Raw genomic sequence first — 22913 nt, forward strand, 5'->3', positions numbered from 1 at the left:
CGTTACCATCCTTTACACCCAATCAGAATTTTGCGCTTTTCTTTGTTGGTGATTTGGAGACCAGAGTTCGACTCCCCCTCATGGAATAGCCTATATATTAAAATCCTAATACGCTATAATATTGATTATTGATGATTCTGAAGAACAAGTTAGTTATTGATCGGTTAAATTAGTTATTGATCAGTTAAGTGCCAGGTAATGGCATGTAAAATATGAAAACAATATTTTGAGTTATAACTGTTCCACCGTGTTTGTGACTTGTGACTCTCTGCCCTTGATTTTCTATACTGCTTATATTTACATTGTTAGTAGTTATGATTGAATTGATGAATTTGGATACATTCTTTCCATGACCAAGTGGGGTCCGGGGACCTTGAGGGAGTTGCAGGAGGTCCCCAGCTAAATGATATTTAGTAATCAAATGGACCCTTATGGGTAACTCTGAGAGTGTACACATGGAACCAAATGGACCCGTTGGTTCCATGTGTACCAGAGGCGGAAAGTTCTTATAACGGCAGGGGGTTCAAGCAGCCTCCCCCCCCCAACGAGTTTTGTTTTTTCGAACAAAAGCCACCTTATTAGCATTTGAATGCGGCATGCGCGGCGGCCCAACACCTATCTTGTAAGTTACCCCTCGTAAAGGTATGTGACTATACGTGCATGACAACATGACCACTGGGGAGGGGAAATTTCAGTGGACAGTCAGTGGGTGCATAATTTACTGCAGTGCATATACCGGTAGATATATTTTGCCAAAATGCAGTGGGTTCAGTCGCGCCTTTGCCAAAATGCCAGGGGGTTCAATCGCGCCTCTGAACCCACGGAGTTTCCGCCACTGATGTGTACACTCAGAGTTAAATTAACATTGATTTGGGCCGAGAGATATAAATGCCAGTAAATAGGGGTCCGTAGACTAATGCATGTCAAACTGGGGGTCCTAAAAAAACTTCTCTTATGGGGGGTCCCTGGCATATGTTTTGAAATGAGGGGGCTGTGGGCTAATTAGTGTCAATTTGGGGGTCCTTGACATAAAAAGTTTGGGTACCACTGGTCTAGATATAGCAGTAGTATAGTCATCAACCTCATGCCATCTAGTGGCTGTTATAAATCATAGCACATATCACTACATCCCTTTTTCTTTCAATGTAAAATCACAACAACAACATACTTTTAAACATTTCTGTTGAACTCTGTGAAATTACACAACTCTTCTCTTCATCTTCCCTATCTGTTGAACATAGAGCTCTTCATCTTCTCTATCTACTGCTGTTGAACATAGAGCTCTTCATCTTCTCTATCTACTGCTGTTGAACATAGAGCTCTTCATCTTCCCCATCTACTGCTGTTGAACATAGAGCTCTTCATCTTCTCTATCTACTGCTGTTGAACATAGAGCTCTTCATCTTCTCTATCTACTGCTGTTGAACATAGAGATCTTCATCTTCTCTATCTACTGCTGTTGAACATAGAGCTCTTCATCTTCTCTATCTACTGCTGTTGAACATAGAGCTCTTCATCTTCCCTATCTACTGCTGTTGAACATAGAGCTCTTCATCTTCTCTATCTACTGCTGTTGAACATAGAGCTCTTCATCTTCTCTATCTACTGCTGTTGAACATAGAGCTCTTCATCTTCCCTATCTACTGCTGTTGAACATAGAGCTCTTCATCTTCTCTATCTACTGCTGTTGAACATAGAGCTCTTCATCTTCTCTATCTACTGCTGTTGAACATAGAGCTCTTCATCTTCCCTATCTACTGCTGTTGAACATAGAGCTCTTCATCTTCTCTATATCTACTGCTGTTGAACATGCACACTAAACCCAAGCGTTTAGGTTATGAACAGTTTTAAACACATAATTTGTAACACTTTTTAAACGTGTCACAGTGTTTAGATTATAAACAGAAGAACATGTTTAATCGCCCGTAAAACTTTTTAAACACACAAACGTGTTTAGTTTTTACAATCAAAGTCAGTCATATTATAGGTGTTTAGAATTTGAACACTAGGTGTTCTCGTGAGGTGTTTGAGTGAACTTGTGTTCTACTGTATTGTATGGATATTAATAAACACTTGGCATTTTATTATTACACACATGGTGTTTAGGTTTAAACGCGTCACATGTTCCAGGGATTTACAGTGTGAGCTCTTCATCTTCCCTATCTACTGCTGTTGAACATAGAGTTCTTCATCTTCCCTATCTACTGCTGTTGAATATAGAGCTCGGAAAACACAATAATTTTACTCTGTGCACAAGTACCGGTATGTAGGATGTAAGGGTAAGTGTATCAATACAAAGTCTTTATTTTAAACAAACAACAAAACACACACTGTAAATATATTCGTTCATTCAAGTTTTATTTATTCTTGAAATTACACAGAGTAATCAAACTCATTTTCAGTGTCGTCGAGTAATACAATCACATCATAGAAAAACATCACGATACATCAGAAGATCATAAAAACAAAGAAGGTATAGATGTGAAATTACATAGGTTTACAAGTAAAAAGCTAAAACAAATTTCAAATAAAAGCTAAAACAAATTTCAGACGAGCCCTCCATCGGCGTCTCACCAAGGTTTTAAAACGATGCTCACCAAGGTTTTAAAACGATGCAATATACATACATACAATTAAAGATAAAGATAAATAGTATTAGAAAATAGATAAAATAGCAAAAAAACGTGTGATACAATAATGCAAATGTATCGGCTAGCAGTAGTTGCATGATTTCTCATCCAAAAGAAAAAATGAAGAATTATATAAATGTAAAGAACAAACACACACATCAAATTCAAGTTAGTTGTTCTGTTTATATAACAGAATGTCTATGTACCGATGTAATTTGCTGTAAACAGTGTATATGGGTATATAAACAGTGTAGGGTATAAACAGTGTATGGTATAAAAAGTGTACACACAATGATTTATACTCCTTAGGGTGCTTCCATTCCATTCAGAGTCCATTCTCTCTCTCTTCCTCAAAGTCGTGCGATTTGTCACACACGACACAGCAGTGAAAGTTGTTCTCCGCATTTGACCCATCTCTTGGAATGGTGAGCCGCTGCAGCCAAGGAGCGGTGAGCTGCAGCCGTGCCAAGCTCGGGAATCCTCTGATTAGTTTAATTTGATCCCCCAATCCAACCCATTGATGCCGAGTGCCAAACAGGGAGGCATTGGATCCCATTTTTACAGTCTTTGGTATATGACCGGACCGGGGATCGAACCCCGACCTCCCAGTTTCAGGGCTCTAACCCCAAGGCCACTGACTGGTACTGACTCTAGTTACTGCCCAACATGTCACCCCAGGAGGACCAGCTGAGGAGATGGGTGGACCCACCCAAGGACCAGCAGAGGAGATGGGTGGACCCTCTTCTGTCACCCCAGGAGGACCAGCAGAGGAGATGGGTGGACCCTCTTCTGTCACCCCAGGAGGACCAGCAGAGGAGATGGGTGGACCCTCTTCTGTCACCCCAGGAGGACCAGCAGAGGAGATGGGTGGACCCGCTTCTGTCGTCACCCCATGAGGGCCAGCAGAGGAGATGGGTGGACAATCTTATCTATTATGATGGGGAGGGAGGAATGTGTGGGACTGCACAATCGGTAACAAGACTACTCGCCCCGTTTCTGTTTTCCTCCCAGAATTTTCCCCAGTGAGGGGTGGGAGAGGCTGGACAGCAGACGGCTGGACTTTGAATTTCTCTAACTATAAACTTTCATGAGAGCAGACAGCCTAAGTACAAATATAATTTAAGTCTGTTATTTATAATTTAAGTCTGTTCACAGAAGTTGTTGTAGGATATGTGGGGATTATCTGACGAGGTACCATTTGAGTGGGCAAAACCTTACATATACTAAATAATACTAAATTGTTTATAGGGTCAATATAAGTAAAATAATATAGCCTTTCCACAGGAGTATCTTTTTATATTTTTCCAAAAAGAATACAAACAGCCAATAGCATATTACAAAGTTATCCCCCTCACTGGTGAAAAGTCCGGGAGGAAAAACGGGCAAGCACCGGGGCGAGTAGTCCAGTATTCGCACAATCTGTCCGGGGACACCTACATGAAAGGAACACAAGGTAGGTATTTCAGAAGATTAAGAGCAGCATAAAAAATAACAAGATGATGTTCAAAGTGTGTTATGAATATGATTGATTAAACTGAAATCCCTTATTCTTATTTTCAATTTTTCTGTTTATTATGCAATTTCAACTATTTATTTAAAATTCTTATCATTTATTTATTTATTTGCCTATTTATTTTAGGGTGGGGTATATGTGTGGTTGTATGGTCTTCTTCTGTCGTATGACCTTAGACCTTCAGCTCTGTTGCAGCAAGCCAGTCCGTCCAGTGTGTCATTTTGTCTACTCTAGGTCAGTGGTCACCGTCTGCGAGACCCCACTTCTGCATTGCTGCACTGAAACGTCTCACACCTGTCCTCAGACGATTGCGGGGCAGGTGCTGTAACAACGTCCATCCCCACTTGCTGACATCATCACATTTGTGATGACGGCAATGGACGTTTTTAGCCGAATGAGTGTTTTTTTATTTTAAACTAATGCTTGAAAAGGATTCAGCATCATGAAAAGCCCCTAGTTTGACACGTCACATGTTACATAAAGCACGATGGACATTTTGAATATTTTGCCTTCTATAGGTTGTTAATGGTATGGTCATATATTATGACAATTATGAAAATTTCTCAACATAATATGCAAGTTAGCATCCGGCAGTTTCTAAACACTGGGGACCAATATTCAACATTTCTAACATAAAACCTTGGTGTACTCAACATGTGCGGGTTCACAATGGGGCGCTGGCAAGTAGACTAATGCCAATGCGAGCCACATGTCTGACTGTCCGTCACACGCCAATACTTTGTGTGTGCTATAAGATTTTGCCCAAATACGGACATGCCGCAATGGACTGGCGTGGTGGGCAGATTATGTCCAAATATGTACATGAGCATGCCGTGCAGCACAAATCGACATTGCGAGCCGGCAGTTTCTTTTGTTTATTTATATTTGATGAGGAATAGGAGAGGTAACTTTTTTGTCGAGTTATGCCGTTGAGTAAACCCGAGGTGGACCACTACATCTCCTCGGTGCAGAGTTCGTCTCCTTCACTCAGAGAGAGAAACACCAAAGGATTCCTATTTGCTAAATTGTACGTGGAAGCGCAGGAGTACGAACTCGCCAAAAGACACGTATCAGAATATCTGGAGATCTGGGCCAGGGATCCCAAAGCGCACAGGTTCCTCGGCCAGCTGTTTGAGAAGGAACAGAGAATCGACGAGGCGGTGGGATGCTACACGCGCTCAGTGGACCTGAACCCGGCCCAGAAGGACCTGGTCCTGAAGGTGGCGGAGTTGCTGTGCGGCGACGGGGAGCAGCAGCGTGACGGCAGGGCCGAGTACTGGGTGGAGAAGGCGGCCAAGCTGCTGCCCGGACACCCGGCCGTCTTCGCCCTGAAGGAGAAGCTGCTGTCCGCTCAGGGCCAGCAGGGATGGAACCACCTGTTTGACCTGCTGCGGGCCGAGCTGGCCGCCCGGCCCTCGGACCCACGCGTCAACGCCAAGCTGGTGGCGCTCTACCGCCGGGACGGACGTCTGGACGAGGCCGTCGAGCACTGCGTGGCGGTGGAGAGGAGAGGCCTGCTGCGTCACAGCCTGGACTGGAGCGCCGTGCTGCTGAGCACCCTGAGGGAATACCTGGACCGGCCCGGCGTGTCCGGCGACAACAGGCTGTCCCGCCGGCTCCACAGGGAGCTGCTGTTGGCTCACTGCAACCAGCTGAGACTCACGCTGTCGGGGAGAGGCCTGGAGGCCAGCCTGGACGCCCTCCGGAGCTTTGACCAGGCCATGCAGGCCCTGAGCAGCACCGCCGCGGCCAGCCAGGCGGACGAGCTGTCCGACGCCTTCGTGGAGATGAAGGGCCACCTGTACCTGCACAGCGCCACCTTGCTGCTGAAGACGGCTCAGGAGAAGGAGCAGCAGTGGAGAGCGGTGGTGGACCTGGCTGCTCTGTGCTACCTGCTGGCCTACCAGGCACCCAGACCGAGGCCGAAGGTCAGCAGAGGAGGAGACCGGACATCTTCTCAGCTGCTGGAGCTCCTGGCCAATGACAGACAGAGCCAGGCGGGCCACATGCTGTTCAACCTTACCACGGACATACACACTCTGGTCAAGGAGGTGGTGGAGAGATTTGGGAACAATAGAAGTCAGTTGACTCTCTTGGAGCTTCTGTTTGGACCCCACGTGCCTACCGGGACCTCCTTCATCGCCAACGATGACATCTGCACTCTCAAAAGCCAATGTCCAAAGCTCTCCCACCTGGCAAAGTTGGACGACGGTTCCATTATGCTCCACGGAGGAGACCTGCAGCACCTGAGCTGGCTGGCTCTCCAGTGGGCCGTCCAGGGTCTGAGAGCCTCCCTACGAGACTGGCTGAAGCAGCTGTTCCCCCGGCTGTCCTTGGAGACCTCCAAGATGGACACCAACGCACCAGAGTCCATCTGTCTGCTGGACCTGGAGGTGTTTGTGTGTGGCGTGGCGTTCTGCAGTCAGAGCACGCTCCAGGAGAAGGCTCGGATCAACAGCGGAGGCCATCAGCGGCTCCACGAACCTCGTTGCATGCCCCTCCCACTGCTCCGCCTCCTCTCCACCGAGTGTAATAATAATAAAATCCATCCAATAAAGTCCATCCATCCATCCATGCAGTGTGGAGAGTGGTGGGACGCGGCTTACAGCCTCATCCACAAACGAGCTCCGCCCGGCATGTCGGCCAAGCTCCGGACGATTGTACAGCGTGGTCTGAGCACGCTCAGAGCCGGAGAGAAGCACGGCCTGCAGCCTGCGCTGGTCATCCACTGGGCACGGCATCTCGGCCACGCGGCTACGGCAGTGAACTCGGACCATGAGCGGAAAGAGTATGTCAGGCGCAGCGACCACTACTGGAGGGCTGTCCTCCCTCTCCTAGACAAGATCAAAAACGGACGCAGCATCCCTAAACCACTGCACCCACTGTTCGAACATTTCCCCTCCAGAGACATTCACATCTCAGCCTTAAAGGACATAGAAAATCTGCCCGTGTCGATGGAAACGGTGGTGGACCTGGATGAGGTCAAACAGCAGCTGGGGGACCGTCCGGATGAGGAAGAGGAGGTGGTAACGGGCCAACCAGCTCAGTCCAGCCCAGTAGAGCAACTCAGTATCCACCCTCCTCGGGACCAAGTCTCTGGCGGCCTTTTGCGGTTCAAGACGCCAGCCACACCTCGAGCGGCATTTGAATTCAACTCCAAGTACAACGATGGAGACTTAAACTTCACAGCCCCTTGGGGCAGACACAGCGGGGGCCTGCTGACGTCACATGTTCCAACCAAAACGGATTCACCTGAGTGGAAGCCTCTGACCCCCGAGCAGCCCTCCAGCCAACCTGGCATCTTTGCCACTAAAACACCCAGCGGGTTCTCTTTTACCGACGCTGCAGAGAGCTCAGCTAATGTAGGCCTGTTGAGCAAAGTGGAGCAACCGTTTATACTCGACGCTAATCATTCATTAAAGTCAGGTGACACGGAGCAGCTGGCCATCCGTGACGAGGCAGCGCTTTTAAAAACAAAGTTTGCGGAAGCACAGAAAATTGTGCCCAAGTTACCAGAAAAGAATGAAGAGCATCAGAAGAAAGAACCACAACCGCCTAACACCTCCATTTTGGCAGACTTGTCTAAGACTACAGCAGGAAACCTCCCGTTTGCACAGAAAGGATTTCCTCATGCTGGTGAGAGGCTGTTAAAGACTGAGGAGGATGATGACATTCATGACACAGTAGATCTTGGGACCGGGGAGGAGGGCGAACAGGTCCTCTACTCCCAGCACGTCAAATTGTTCAGATTCGACTCTGCCACCAGCCAGTGGAAGGAGAGAGGGGTGGGGAACCTCCAATTAATGAAGAATACAACCAGCGGCAAACTGAGGGTGCTGATGAGAAGAGAGCAGGTCCTCAATGTTTGCGCCAACCACCTGGTCACCACCACCATGAGCCTGAAACCCCTGGCGGGTTCCAAGAAGGCGTGGATGTGGCTGGCCAACGACTTCTCAGATGGACACTCCAAACTGGAACAACTAGCTGCAAGATTTCAAACCCCAGAACTGGCTAAGGGGTTTAAGCAAAAGTTTGAGGAGTGCCAGAGACTGTTGGACGTGTCTTCCAGACTGTTGGACGTCCCCCTGGGAGTCACCCCAGTGTCCTCTCCTGAAAACACTGGGTCCTCCACGTCTCCATCCCCTGACAGCAGGACATCAGTGGCCACGTCACACGGTCCGTCCAGCTGCCACAAAGTAATCCTGTCCCCTCCCAAGTTTGTCTATGGCACATATACCCCCCAGAAGAACATTGGATCACCCCCTGAGACCTCAGTGTCTTTGCCCTGCTCTAAAGCCAACGACAGTGGAGCTCCGGTCCCAGAAGATGTGCTCCCTGAGGCAGATCGAGTTAATGAGTCGGACAGAGATGTGGACGTGGTGTATGTAAGGGAAGCCACTGCTGGGAATGAACCAGGGTACACCAGTGATCTGGGTCAGGAGGCTCCAGAGGAGCAGTCCTCAAGACAACCACAGGACTCGGAGCAGGAGACTGAATCAAAGTCTTCCACACCCCAGGAGCAGTCCGAAGAGGCCCAGAGTGTGATCCCTATCAGCAGCGCTCCCATAGACCCGTCAACAAACAAGACCTCTGAACCCGACTCCACAGCTTGCACTGCTACTGCTGCTCCCACTCAAACCTTTGGCTTGAATACATTTGGAAGCCAACATTTGTCCAGGTTCACTATCATGGCCAAAAACATTCTTGGCTTTGCATTTGGAAAGCAAGACTCTTCCACGAACGCCCCGGATATGGTCTTCGGAGCTTCATCACCACCAGCACCACAGAATGGCGGAGAGGAAGAGGGCAGCGACAAAGAGGAAGCATCCAATAATGTGGACATCCACTTTGAGCCTATTGTGTCAGTGCAAAAGGTGGAGGCAGAACCAGAGACCCTGGGCACGGAGGCCTTCGTCCAGGAGACTCCAGAACGACAAACCATGGATGAGGAGGTTACAGAAGAACTGGACTTGGGTCAGGATGATCTAGAACCACAGACCCTCCTCCAGGATGGCACAGAACCACATGCGGTGGGCAAGGAGGGCCCAGAACCACAGACCCTGGACCAGGAGACTCCAGAACCACAGATCCTGGGCCCGGAGACTCCAGAACCACAGACCCTGGGCCAGGAGACTCCAGAACCACAGACCCTGGGCCAGGAGACTCCAGAACCACAGACCCTGGGCCAGGAGACTCCAGAACCACAGACCATGGGGCAGGAGACTCCAGAACCACAGACCCTGGGCCAGGAGACTCCAGAACCACAGACCCTGGACCAGGAGACTCCAGAACCACAGACCATGGGGCAGGAGACTCCAGAACCACAGACCCTGGACCAGGAAGCACCACAGTCCCTGGGCCAGCAGATTCCAGAACCACATACCCTGGGCGAGGAGTTTGCAGAACCACAGGAATTGGGTCAGCATTTTATAGAACCACAGACCCTACTCCAGGAGGTCCCAGAACCACTAGCCATGGGCAAGGAGGTCCCAGAACCACAGACCCTGGGCCTGGAGACTCCAGATCCAATAGCCGTGGGCCAGGAGACTCCAGAACCACAGAACCTGGGCCAGGAGACTCCAGAACCACAGACCCTGGGACAGGAGACTCCAGAACCACAGACCCTGGGACAGGAGACTCCAGAACCACAGACCCTGGGCCAGGAGACTCCAGAACCACATACCCTGGGTGAGGAGGTTCCACAACCACAGGATCTGGGTCAGGAAGCCACAGCACCACAGGCCCTAGTTCAGGATGTCACAGAACGACAGGCCTCAGAAGAGCAAAACTCACGTCAAGAGATCGTGGAACCACAGGACTCGGAGCAGGAGACTGAATCAGAGTCTTCCACACCCCAAGAGCAGTCCGAAGAGGCCCAGAGTGTGACCCCCATCAGCGGCGCTTCCATAGACCTGTCAACCAACCAGACCTCTGAACCCGACTCCACCACTTACACTACTACTACTACTACTGCTGCTCCCACTCAAACCACTACCTTTGACTTCAACACAGTTGGAAGCCTCTCATTCGCTGGCCAGGCCTCAAACAATGGCGGGGAGTTTTCATTTGGAAAGCAAGACTCTTCCTTCTCGTGGACAAACGCCCCAGTTATGGTCTTTGGAGCTTCATCACCACCAGCACCACATAATGGCGGAGAGGAAGAGAGCAGCGACAAAGAGGAAGCATCCAATAATGTGGATATCCACTTTGAGCCTATTGTGTCACTGCAAAAGGTGGAGACTAAGTCTGGTGAGGAGGACGAGGAGATCCTGTTCAAGGAACGGACCAAGTTGTACCGCTGGGACCGGGACCTGGGCCAGTGGAAGGAGCGTGGCGTGGGCGACATCAAGATCCTCTTCCACCCCGTCAAACACTTCTACCGCGTCCTGATGAGGCGTGAGCAGGTGCTGAGGGTGTGTGTCAACCACACCATCTCCCAGGCCATGGACCTCAAACCCATGAACTCCTCGGCCAGCTCTTTGCTCTGGACCGCCTTAGACTATGCAGAGGGCGAGGGCCGAGTAGAACAGCTGGCGGCTAAGTTCAAGACCCCCAAGCTGGCCGAGTCCTTCAGGAAGACCTTCTGTGAGTGCCAGAAGAGCATGGGCCAGGAGGATCCAGAACCAGAGACCCTGGGCCAGGAAGCACCACAGTCCCTGGGCCTGGAGGCCACAGTCCAGGAGACTCCAGAACCAGAGACCCTGGACCAGGAGACTCCAGAACCAGAGACCCTGGGCCTTGAGGCCACAGTCCAGGAAACTCCAGAACCACAGTCCCTGGACCAGGAGACTCCAGAACCAGAGACCCTGGGCCTGGAGGTCACAGTCCAGGATACTCCAGAACCACAGACCCTGGGCCAGGAGACTCCAGAACCACAGATCCTGGACCAGGAGACTCCAGAACCACAGACCCTGGACATAGAGACTCCAGAACCACTGGACTTGGGTCAGGATGTTATAGAACCACAGACCCTAGTCCAGAATGGCGCAGAACCACATGCTGTGTGCCAGCAGACTCCAGAACCACATACCATGGACCAGGAGACTTCAGAACCACAGACCCTGGGCCAGGAGGTTGCAGAACCACAGATGTTGTGTCAGGATGCTCTAGAACCACAGACCCTACTCCAGAATGGTGCAGAACCACATGCTGTGGGCCAGGAGACTCCAGAAAAACTAAGCCTGGTTGAGGAGGTTCCAGAACCACATGCTGTGGGCCAGGAGACTCCAGAACAACTAACCCTGGTTGAGGAGGTTCCAGAACCACATGCTGTGGGCCAGGAGACTCCAGAGAGTCCAGAACAACTAACCCTGGTTGAGGAGGTTCCAGAACCACATGCTGTGGGCCAGGAGACTCCAGAGAGTCCAGAACAACTAACCCTGGTTGAGGAGGTTCCAGAACCACATGCTGTGGGCCAGGAAACCCCAACACAACAGGCCCTAGTTCAGGATGTCCCAGAACCACAGGCGCTGCTGGGTCAGGAGGTTCCACAACCAGACACCCTTGGCCAGGAGGCAAGCCAAGAGAGCATGTCCCCACAGGCCTTGGAGCAGGAGACTGATTCAGAGTCCTGCACACCCCAAGGGCAGTTCATAGACGCCCCCCTGAGTGTGGCCCCGGTCAGCAGCGCTTCCATAGACCTGAACCTGAACTGTGAACCCGACTCCACTGCTCACATTTCAGCACCACTAAAGAACGGCGGAGAAGAAGATGGGAGCGATGAAGAGGAGGCGCCCAATAACGTTGACATCCACTTTGAGCCCAAACTGGCAACCCATTGGAAAATAAAGGACAAAACGGCACTATCTGCTGTTTGTATGTTTCCTCTGGGGCCTGTTTGGTCCGCCGTCAGGCCTCTTCCGGCGGGGCACCTTCGACGTTTTCAATCCACACATCCCCAATGTACACACGTTCTAAATACCCATGAATATCCCCATGTTCTGAACATCCCCGAGATGTTGTGTGCCAACCACACCATCTCCCAGGCCAGGGAGCTCAAACCCGTGAACGCCTTAGACTACGCAGAGGGCGAGGGCCGAGTAGAACACCCGGCTGCCAAGTACAGGACCCCTGAGGTGGCCGAGTCCGAGTGCCAGCGGCGCATGGGCCAGGACACGTTTGACCCGTCCTACACACACATGTCCCGCGCCTCGCAGCACTCCCGGCAGACCAACCCCCTGGTGTTCCTGACCGTGGCCGCGGACGGAGAGCGTCTGGGCACCGTCACCGTCGAGCTGTTCTCCCACGTCGTCCCCAAGACCGCCGAGAACTTCCGTGCGCTGTGCACCGGCGAGAAGGGCTTCGGGTTCCGGGACTCCGTGTTCCACAGGGTCGTACCGGACTTCATGTGCCAGGGAGGCGACATCACCAACCACGACGGCACGGGGGGGAAGTCAATCTACGCCGGCGTCACGTTTGAAGACGAGAACTTTGCCGTGCGCCACACAACTTGCAGTCTGCTGTCCATGGCCAACAGGGGGCGCAACACCAACAGCTCCCAGTTCTACATCACGCTGAACAAGGCGGAGCACCTGGACTTCAAGCACGTGGTGTTCGGCTGGGTGCGCGAGGGCATGGACGTGGTGAGGCAGATGGGCGCGCTGGGCACCAAGAGCGGCAAGCCCAGCAAGACCATCCAGATTACAGACTGTGGACAGCTCTGAGACGCCTCCAAGCCTCACCACCACCCTGATCACACTGTGGACAGCTCTGAGACGCCTCCAAGCTTCACCACCACCCTGAGTGAGTGCCACAATTTTTGTATTTATCCAGTTTTTCATGTGTCTATGAGGTGACAGTAGCCTACTTCATTAGACACCCGGCCTGGAGTCGTTTTTATGTGCAATGGTGTATTAACTTTGTATTTAGGGTTTCTTCCTGGAGGATGAACCCTTGACAGTCAAACGGGCCAATGACATAAACAGTAATATAGTGACATCACACTATCAGCCCCTCCCCCTTTATCATGCGGCTTCAGTTCAGGTGGATGGCAATTAAACCAGTGGGTGTGTCCACATAAAAGCATGATTTTAACAAATACTGTACACTTTTTGGAAAAAAGTTCTTCCTCCTTATATTATAATAATACCTGATAATCATGTTTTAGGGTGGGAAAAAAAATCATGGCACTCCATCTTTAAAGATGGGGTTTGTGTGTATGGAGTTAACGTTACTCCAATAGACCCCTGGGTGTGGTCTCTAATATACGGCAACCTTTCCTGTGTTTCTTCACTAGTCCGATCCAGAAGAACACAGTCCACAGACCAGAGGTAGAAAACTGTCGTTCCCTGATGTCATCGCCAAGGACACATGCATCAGTAAGCAGGAACTGGGGATGGCAATGAAGGTGAAAGTAAAAAGGCCCAATCGAAATACACCGCTTTGGTGACACTTTCTGTACACTTTTTTGAAAAAAAGTTAAATTAAATCTTCCTCCTAGTAAAATCATCAATCAAAAGGTTCCTTTTTCCTTCATCTGCATCCTTTTTTTAGTATTAGTTTACCATCATTAGATTAATACACAAAGCAAACAGCATAAACAATATTAGTTTGCGCTCTTCTACAAAAATAAAAGTTACAATTTACAATTAAGGCTGCATTCTGGAGCGTCATCTGTCCCTTGTATCATTCCGTAACTTGTATTATACCGTCTGGACTTTAATTAACACCAGAAGTACTGCACCATGCACCTGCTTCATCTATAGTCACTCTGCCACCATCATCGGGACAAAGAAGTTTGTGTGGGGGCGGTCAACAAGTCTCACACTGTGAGTGTTTGACACAGAGACCAACCTCTGGCTGGACACACCTTCTTCCAGAAAGGACACAGCCTCTTCCAGAAAGACGCTGCCGCTGGGGTCATTCAGCCTTTACCTACGATGGAGAACTGTACATATTTGGCGGCATAAACAGTAATAGCACTGACCTCAACCATCTGTGGAAATTCAATCCAGAGACCTTCTCCTGGAAAGTTATGTCCAAGGAAACGAGTCCATCTTGGACATGCTGTTGCATTGTGGGATATTGTGTCATCCTCTCTGGAGGACTCACTGACGACCTGTACATGTTAGACTTAAGTCCTAGTCTGAAGACGTTATGCAAACAGCAGTTATACTTATAAAGTACCATCTTGACCAATCAGAACTCACACACGACATAAAAGTGGTAACTGGCAGCCATGACTAACAGCAACAAATAAAATGGCGTCCAATAAGGGCGTGGCCTCATGTGGCTAATCTGTGATGTCAGTAAACTATGATGTTTTTCTATGACAATATGGGCGCGTTCGGAAATAGCGCACTGAGCGCACTGTGCAATGCAAACTAATAGGCGAGTGCGCTCCCGGTGTGCATTTCCGAACGCACCCCATGACTCCATATTTGGGACTGATCCGACTGCCATTGACGCCGATCATAACGTTCTATATTATTCAGCCATTAGTGTATATTTACAGGGCGCTATCCCCTCCTATATTCAGGCATTAGTGTAGATTTATAGGGCGCTAGCACCTCCTATATTCAGACATAGAGCACCGAAGTCTGACGTCACTTTCAGTAGAGGGCGTCAGTCCCCAGGTTCATGCATTTGTTTAGTTGCATTGAAATCCCCATTAGATCGCCTCATATAACAACTGTGTTTGAAAAATAAACATGTCACCCCGGCCGCTTCACCCATATGGATATGAAGAATCAACTGACTGTAGAGAAAACGCTAATGTTACTGCTGCTGAATTAGTTAGATTTTCGCTAGAAGCAGACTGTATCATATACGAGTGACTGACTGTTGCAAACGATACAGACACCTCCCTGACAATAACGCAGAGACAGCTTGTTTATTTTTGGACCACAACGCTTATAGTAGACTATATTAAGATCACCCCCATGTTATTCTCCATAGAGAAATTACTTCCGCGAACCAGGGGAATCGTCGGGATGAGCGAGTTACGTCAGGACTTCGGTGCTCTATTAGTGTAGATTTATAGGGCGCTAGGACCTCCTATATTCAGACAGTAGTGTAGATGTATAGGGCACTAGCTGCACCTCCTATATTCTGCCATTAGTGTAGATTTATACGGCGTTAGCACCTCCTATATTCAGACATTAGTGTAGACTTTCGTCCTACACAAACCTTACATTTCCATTGATAATAAATAAATGGCCAGCCTGCATTCAGAAGGAACGTTGGGGTAAATGCATAAGAAGTAAAAGGGTATGCAGTCATACTGTACCTTATATATTACAAATAAATTCCTTACCAGGTTGGAAGTGGTTAATGATAGTTACAGTTTAGAGAGAAATAAAAGTCTATAAATAATTACTACTACTTGTCATTTTATAAACAAACTTTATTTACGGCATCAGAACATTGGTCTTAAAACGCAACGGGGGGGGGACCAAATACACCCTATGGTGCCCTATTTCCCCTGCTTCACATGTTTTTGGGAGGGGGGTGGGGGGCATGTATTATACATGTACTGCACAGGGAATGTCTTTATTTATTGTATTTTTTCCCCAACAGTTATTTGAGAGACACCCCCCCCCCCCCCCATTGTTTGTTATTAAAGGAGATACAGGTCAAACATTACAGAACGTCCAGAGTGCAGCTCAGACCGTGCGAGCGCCAGCCTGGCCTGGCTCTTAGAAGCCCTGCACTGGACCACTGTGGACCACCATGAAGGTGGTGTTTGCACACTGGACGCGGTTTTTCAGAAAACCCCGACAGAAAAAAACGCAGCTAAAAATCAGAAAACGCGTCCATTGTGCACTGTGCAGTGACCTTAACTCTTGAGCGTTTAACAAATAGAACTAAATGGACTCGTAAGGGTCCATTCGGTTCCATTTGTTACACTCTCAGAGTTAGAGCAATACGTATAAGCTAGGGTCCATTTGGTTCCCAACTATAGATCATTTGTCTGGGGCAGGCTCGGCTACCAGGATGAAATGACTGAGGGGGGCAGTAAGAAAATATGTGCATAAAACCTAAACTGAGGGGGCAGAATTTGCAACTGAGGGTGCCAGGCCCCCCCCCCCCCCCCCCCTCTGGCCCCCCCCCTGGTGCCGGGCCTGGTCTGGGGGACCCCTGGAAGCCCCTCAAGGACCCCCAGCTTGAGAATCAATGCTTTAGAGCGAGGTGAGGTGTTAAAAAAAAGAAAAACAGGAGGAGGGCGGAGGACTCGCTTGGAGGCGTCTCAGAGCTGTCCACAGTCTGTAATCTGGATGGTCTTGCTGGGCTTGCCGCTCTTGGTGCCCAGCGCGCCCATCTGCCTCACCACGTCCATGCCGTCGCGCACCCAGCCGAACACCACGTGCTTGAAGTCCAGGTGCTCCGCCTTGGTCAGCGTGATGTAGAACTGGGAGCTGTTGGTGTTGCGCCCCCTGTTGGCCATGGACAGCAGGCCGGCGGAGGTGTGGCGCACGTCAAAGTTCTCGTCCTCGAAGGGGCCGCCGCCGCCGAAGATGGACTTGCCCCCCGTGCCGTCGCGGTTGGTGAAGTCGCCCCCCTGTGGCGAGGAGGAGAGGGACGGGGACGTTAGGATTGATTGAATCCTTTTTTTTTTACCCATTCTGACCTGAGATCAGATTCATACCAGGTTTCCACCGGACACACGCTGGTCTGATTAACCCATTCTGACCTGAGATCAGATTCTAAAAATTTCAGTCGTTCTTCGATTTTATCAAAAATAGCAGACCTACAAGCTCGTAGCGCGCCACTCGGTGGCGCGCTATGAGCTTGTAGATCTGCTATTTTTCAATAGCTAAAGCACGACACGATGCTAACACCAAAATGGGTTCCCGTTCAGAATGGGTTAATTAGCCGTGTTGATTTTGACAGATTAAGTTTGAATGTAATTTAACGTGTTTTCTTATTTAAGTATTTTAGGCTTTTCACGTCTATTTAAGTTTTAAGCATTTCTAAGCAATCAAACCTCAATGTTTGTTTTCTCCATTTAGCCAAAGCACTTGTCCTGGCATTTTTAAATGTGGCATAAATATTCAGGACCATAAATCAGATTCCCAAATATTGTGATGTGTTGGTCCAAATATATGATGACCCAGCTAGGTCTAGCTGTGACTCAAACTGATTGACATCTAGGTCTAGCTGTCACTCAAACTGATTGACAGTTTGAGTCTCAGACAATGTAATCTGAGTTCCCAGAAGTTTTATTTTTCGCCACTAGGCGGGCGAGAAAAAAGGAACTTCTGGGAAAAAAGGAACGTATCCCTGTGAGGGAAGTACGTTGCGCTCAGAATCTGAGCGGAGCGCACTCCGGTCTGAAGCACTGTGCATACCATGAAAATAGTCCGAAGGGAATCCAATTCCAAATTGAATTGTAGTAGGCCACCACCGCTCAAGGAGCAATTGTTTCCCTTCCGTCTTATTTAGATGTAGCGCCCACTCCATGTGGAACCCGCCCCTGTCTTTTGATTCGCATTTCATTTGAAACGCAACGCACTGGGCCACGCCCCTGCTGCACAGGATCTGAGGCCAATTTTCCTAGACTACAGACAATGTATCGACAGACGGCCACCGACCGGTGCTCTCTTCTTCGTCTCTCACCTGACACATGAAGTCCGGTATGACCCGGTGGAACACGGAGTCCCGGAACCCGAAGCCCTTCTCGCCGGTGCACAGCGCCCGGAAGTTCTCGGCGGTCTTGGGCACGACGTGGGCGAACAGCTCCACGGTGACGGTGCCCAGGCGCTCTCCGTCCGCGGCCACGGTCAGGAACACCTGCGGGTTGGTCTGCCGGGAGTGCTGCGAGGCGCGGGACATGTGCGTGTAGGACGGGTCGGACGTGTCCTGGCCCATGCGCTGCTGGCACTCACAGAAGGTCTTCCGGAAGGCCTCGGCTATCTCGGGGGTCTTGAACTTGGCCGCCAGCTGTTCTATTCGGCCCTCGCCGTCTGGAGAGAGAGAGAGAGAGAGATACGAGCCGAGAGTTCACTTAACCCATTCTGACCTGAGATCAGATTCATACGAGGTTTCCACTGGACACACACTGGTCTGATTAACCCATTCTGACCCGAGATCAGATTCTAAAAAGGTCAGTCGTTCTTCGATTTTTTGAAAAATAGCAGACCTACAAGCTCGTAGCGCGCCACTCGGTGGCGCGCTATGAGCTTGTAGATCTGCTATTTTTCAATAGCTAAAGCATAACATGATGCCAACACCAAAATGGGTTCCCGTTCAGAATGGGTTAACACAGGAGTCCCAGAGATAAAGAAACACACACACACACACACACACACACACACCTAACAAAAAATTTTAATATCAAGCAAAAGTAAATTTTCTTTCGTAATATAATTCAAAAAGTGAAACTTTCATATTCTAGATTCATTGTGCAGAAAGTGAAATATTTAAATCCTCTCTTTGTTTTAATCTTGATGATTATGGTGTATAGCTCATGAAAATGAAAAAAAAAATCCTATCTCAAAATATTAAATTCATATTTCACGGGACCACTAAAAGAAAGATTATCTTTAATCCAGAAATGTCGACCATCTGAAAAGTATATCAATGTATATGCAGTCAATACTTGGTCTGGGCTACTTTTGAACAAATCATTTCATCAATGGGGCGTGGCATGGAGGTCTGTGGCACTGTTGAGGTGTTATGGAAGCCCAGGCTTCCTTTGATAACAGCCGTAAATTAATTTGTATTGCCGAGTCTCATGTCTGACACCTTCCTCCTGACAATACAACCTAGATTCTCTGTGGGGTTCAGGTCAGGCCAGTTGGCTGGTCAGTTAAGCACAGTAATACCATGGTCAGTACACCAGTTACTAGTAGTTTTGGCTCTGTGGGCAGGTGCCACATGCTGCTGGAAAAGGAAGGTCAGCATCAACATAAAGCTTGTCAGCATACGGAAGCACACAGTGCTGTAAAATATCATAATAGACGGTTGTGTTGAGACTCTGGACTTGATAGAACACAGTGATGATTTAGGCCATCTGCTATGGTGTTGATCCACCGACGGTGAAAACAAAGAAAGACAGTAATATTATACTTTTTTGCCAATTACAATTATTATTTTGTTCTCAGCAAAACCAAAAAGAATCCAACCTGTGTAGTCTGTGGCGGTCCAGACCAGAGCGCTGGTGGAGGAGTTCATGGGTTTGAGGTCCATGGCCTGGGAGATGGTGTGGTTGGCACACACCCTCAGCACCTGCTCACGCCTCATCAGGACGCGGTAGAAGTGTTTGACGGGGTGGAAGAGGATCTTGATGTCGCCCACGCCACGCTCCTTCCACTGGCCCAGGTCCCGGTCCCAGCGGTACAACTTGGTCCGCTCCTTGAACAGGATCTCCTCCTCCTCCTCGCCAGACTTGGTCTCCACCTGAGAGAGAGAGAGAGAGAGAGGAGACTGTGAGCTCTATGGCAGAAAGTCTATACCTCCAGTCAAAAATAATAATAATAATAATGAATTGCATTTTATAGCGCTTTTCCAAGTGCTCAAAGCGCGTTACAATGGTTCATTCATTCATCCATTGGGAGGTGAAACGGCGAACAGTCGACGCCAGCGTCCTCACTTCCCACATTCACACACCAATGATGGCGAGCTCACACCGACCGACTCATTGGAGGCAATGTAGGGTTCAGTGTCTTGCCCAAGGACACTTCGACATGTGGACAGGAGGAGGAGCCAGGATTCGAACTGCCGACCCACGGATCATTGGACGACCTGCTCTACCTCCTGAGCCACAGCCGCCCTAAAAACAAAAGTTCTCTCCATCAAAGGTTTTGTCCAGCAGCAGCTGTACGTAAAAACTGCAGTGGTGGAGTCAGTTAACGCCCTTCAGAACTCCCTCCTGTGTGAATAGGATGGGATAGGTTAGGTGTTGTACGCTACTGTATTTGTTTGACGTCATAATGGTGGTACCCGGAGAGCCAAATATTTTCTGAGGTGGTACTTTGGTGAAAAAAGGTTGAGAACCACTGCTGTAGACGTTTCAGAAAGTATTTATTTAACCCATTTTCTAAAAACGTAAAAGGTTTTCTGAAGAGCTTCACATATTTATATAGCATCATCATTTTTATTTTATTTTTTGGAGGGGTGCTAGCCCCTCCTATACCTACAGCTTTTGTCCCCACAAGTCTCATATTTTCCATTGACAATGAAAGGAGAGAATAGGTCAAATGTGCCTCAAATATGACGTACATTTGTGGCAACACAAACATTAGATGCCATTGACAATGAAGGGAAAATGTACGTCATATGTGGACGAGCAATCCGGCTAACCAATCACATAAATTCAGTTAATGAAATGATGTATGATGATATATATTGATAGATTTGAAAGATTTGTGTGTGTGTGTGTGTGCACGTGCATGCGTGGCTGCGTGTGTAAGCATGCGTGTGTGTGTGTGTTACCTCAGGTAGAGTCACAATGGGCTCAAAGTGGATGTCGTTGTTCTGGGCGTCCTCTTCGCCGCTCCCCTCCTCCTCTCCATCGTTTTTGGGCGCTGGCGGCGCTCCCGCCCCGAAGACCTTCGCCCCGGCGTTCGACCACGAGAAGGACGAGTCTGGAGGGGGGGGGGGGATTATTGTATTAATTTGGTCATTAATTAACTGGTTCAGCGCCACCACAGAGAGAACGAGATTAATTCACCGTTGCAATCGATGCCATGCCCGGCATTTGTTTTATTCCCCATAATGCGGGGATTTTTTTTTTTTTTTTTTTAATGTTTTAGCATTTTATGCTAACGGCCGGTCGTGTCCACCTAAAAAAGGTCTTCAAGTGCATTATGGCTCATAATGCACTTGAAGACCTTACAGGTCTGTAACTCTGAGAGTGTAACACATGGAACCAAATGGACCCTCACAGGTCTTTAACTCTGAGAGTGTAACATAGAACCAAATGGACCCTTACGTGTGTGTGTGTGTGTGTGCATCATGGGTTGCTAAATTGTCTTGTGTCTTCCAGGTTCGTCTACATTTCACCCTCTGCTCAGATGAGTCAGGTAATCCCATCTCCATCAACCTATCAGAATGATCCCCTTAGGGGATCTCACCTCCATCAACCTATCAGAATCATCCCCTCAGGGGATCTCACCTTCCTCAACCTATCAATGAGATGCAATATCGTTTGCTTTCTTTCAAGAGGAAGTGGTTGCAAACCTTGCTTTCCGAACGCAAACTCTTCTCCGGTGGTTTGGGCCAGGTCAGCGAAAGAGAAGCTCCCGAATGAGTTGAAACCGAAGTCTGCAGAGAGAGAGAGGGAGAGGGAGAGGGAGAGTTAAGTGCACAGCAGTGATTAAACAAAACAAAATATGCTCCTGTCCATTAACTACATTTTAAGTTAGTTTGTTGAACGTTTCCCTCAGAATAAGGATGCTGGGGTTCAAGTGGTTAAACAAAGGTATACAGGGTCTGTCCTATAATAGAAACCACTCTTCTCTTGGGTTTTCCTCTGAGACGTACTGGGGTGAAAAGATTATGACGTGAATGTAAAGGTTCTGTGAAGATTTACATAATCTACGTGCCATAATATGACGTGAATGTAAAGGTTCAGTAAAGTTAACAATGTAAAATGAGGTTCTAACATTACCCTCAACAGCAGTAGTAGTAGTGTCAGCGACGGAGGGTTCGGGTTCCGAGGTCTTTTTCGTCGACAGGTCTATGGGAGCGCTGCCGATGGCGGCCATGCTCTGGGCCTCAGCGGACTGCTCTGCTTGAAGCGTGGAAGTCTCTGGTTCAGACTCTGGCTCCAAGGTCTGTGGTTCTGGAGCTGGAGCCTGCTCTTCTGGGGCGTCCTGGACCAGAGCCTGTGGTTCTGGAGTATCTTGGGTTGGAGCCTGCTCTTCTGGGGCCTCCTGACCCAGGCCCTGTGCTTCTGTAGTCTCCTGAGAAGTGGCCTCGTCCTCTGTCACCTCTAGCAGAGGGCTCTGTTCTTCTGTCACCTCCACCATAGGGCTCTGGGCTTGTGTTACCTCTACCACAGGGCTCTGGGCTTGTGTCACCTCCACCCGAGGGCTCTGGTCTTCTGTCACCTCCACCATAGGGCTCTGGGCTTGTGTCACCTCCACCATAGGGCTCTGGGCTTGTGTCACCTCCACCATAGGGCTCTGGTCTTCTGTCACCTCCACAATAGGGCTCTGGTCTTCTGTCACCTCCACCATAGGGCTCTGGGCTTGTGTCACCTCCACCATAGGGCTCTGGGCTTGTGTCACCTCCACCATAGGGCTCTGGGCTTGTGTCACCTCCACCACAGAGCTCTGGTCTTCCGTCACCTCCACCACAGGGCTCTCGTCTTGTGGTGCTTGGGCTGTGCTGCTGGAACATACAGCAGCGTCCGTTCGTAGTAGCTCAGCATCCTGAAAGAGTGGGTTCAACATAACAAGACTCAAGTTCCACTTCAATCAATGGCTTACCAGCACATTTCCTTTGCATGTAGGCCTGTCAAAAAAAATCGATTCGAGTTAGAATCGCGATTCTAATGCTGTCCGATTCAGAATCGATTCTCATTTTCAAAAAATCGATTTTTCAAAAACCCCCCCCCCCCTTTTTTTTTTTTTTTCTTTCACAAATGTACCTGTGCATGCAATGCATTATGGCCTGGGTTTCTGCATAGTGCATTTACTACCAGCTAAGCTAAGCCTGCCAATTGTATTTATTTTACACCTGTTTTAATACTAATGTATTGTTCTGGTTTTGAGTGAGAAGAGATTTTGTAACTTTTGTACTGGTTCAAATTTGTGCAAGCTAAATACATGAGACATGTTCTTACTCTTGGATTTAACCTTTGTGTGTTTAAATCATTCAGTTGA

General features: G+C 48.9%; 3 protein-coding genes across 5 annotated transcripts in view; 2 read left to right on the forward strand and 1 right to left on the reverse strand.

Moving 5' to 3' along the window:
• plekhm3 (pleckstrin homology domain containing, family M, member 3) overlaps positions 1–22913 on the forward strand; it is a 465291-nt gene that overhangs the window by 172671 nt on the left and 269707 nt on the right. The window lies entirely within an intron of this gene.
• Positions 12099–12814, forward strand: LOC308330986 (peptidyl-prolyl cis-trans isomerase-like; the record flags this gene model as incomplete). Its single annotated transcript, XM_080786055.1, has 1 exon — positions 12099–12814. The coding sequence occupies one exon, from the start codon at positions 12099–12101 to the stop codon at positions 12804–12806; it is 708 nt and encodes a 235-aa protein (XP_080642181.1). The 3' UTR covers positions 12807–12814.
• Positions 15476–22913, reverse strand: part of ranbp2 (RAN binding protein 2) — a 42975-nt gene continuing 35537 nt past the window's right edge. For all 3 annotated transcript variants that reach the window (XM_080786357.1, XM_080786356.1, XM_080786355.1), the window contains 6 exons: positions 21695–22460; positions 21265–21348; positions 20518–20669; positions 19209–19482; positions 17701–18047; positions 15476–16642 (listed from right to left, as the gene is read on the reverse strand). In XM_080786357.1, the coding sequence (XP_080642483.1) occupies positions 16331–16642; positions 17701–18047; positions 19209–19482; positions 20518–20669; positions 21265–21348; positions 21695–22460 (1935 nt within the window). In that variant the 3' untranslated portion in view covers positions 15476–16330. The remainder of the gene's footprint in view (positions 16643–17700; positions 18048–19208; positions 19483–20517; positions 20670–21264; positions 21349–21694; positions 22461–22913) is intronic.

Source organism: Protomyctophum bolini (genome assembly GCF_963924005.1).
Source record: "Protomyctophum bolini genome assembly, chromosome: 16".
Classification (NCBI taxonomy): Eukaryota; Metazoa; Chordata; class Actinopteri; order Myctophiformes; family Myctophidae; genus Protomyctophum; species Protomyctophum bolini.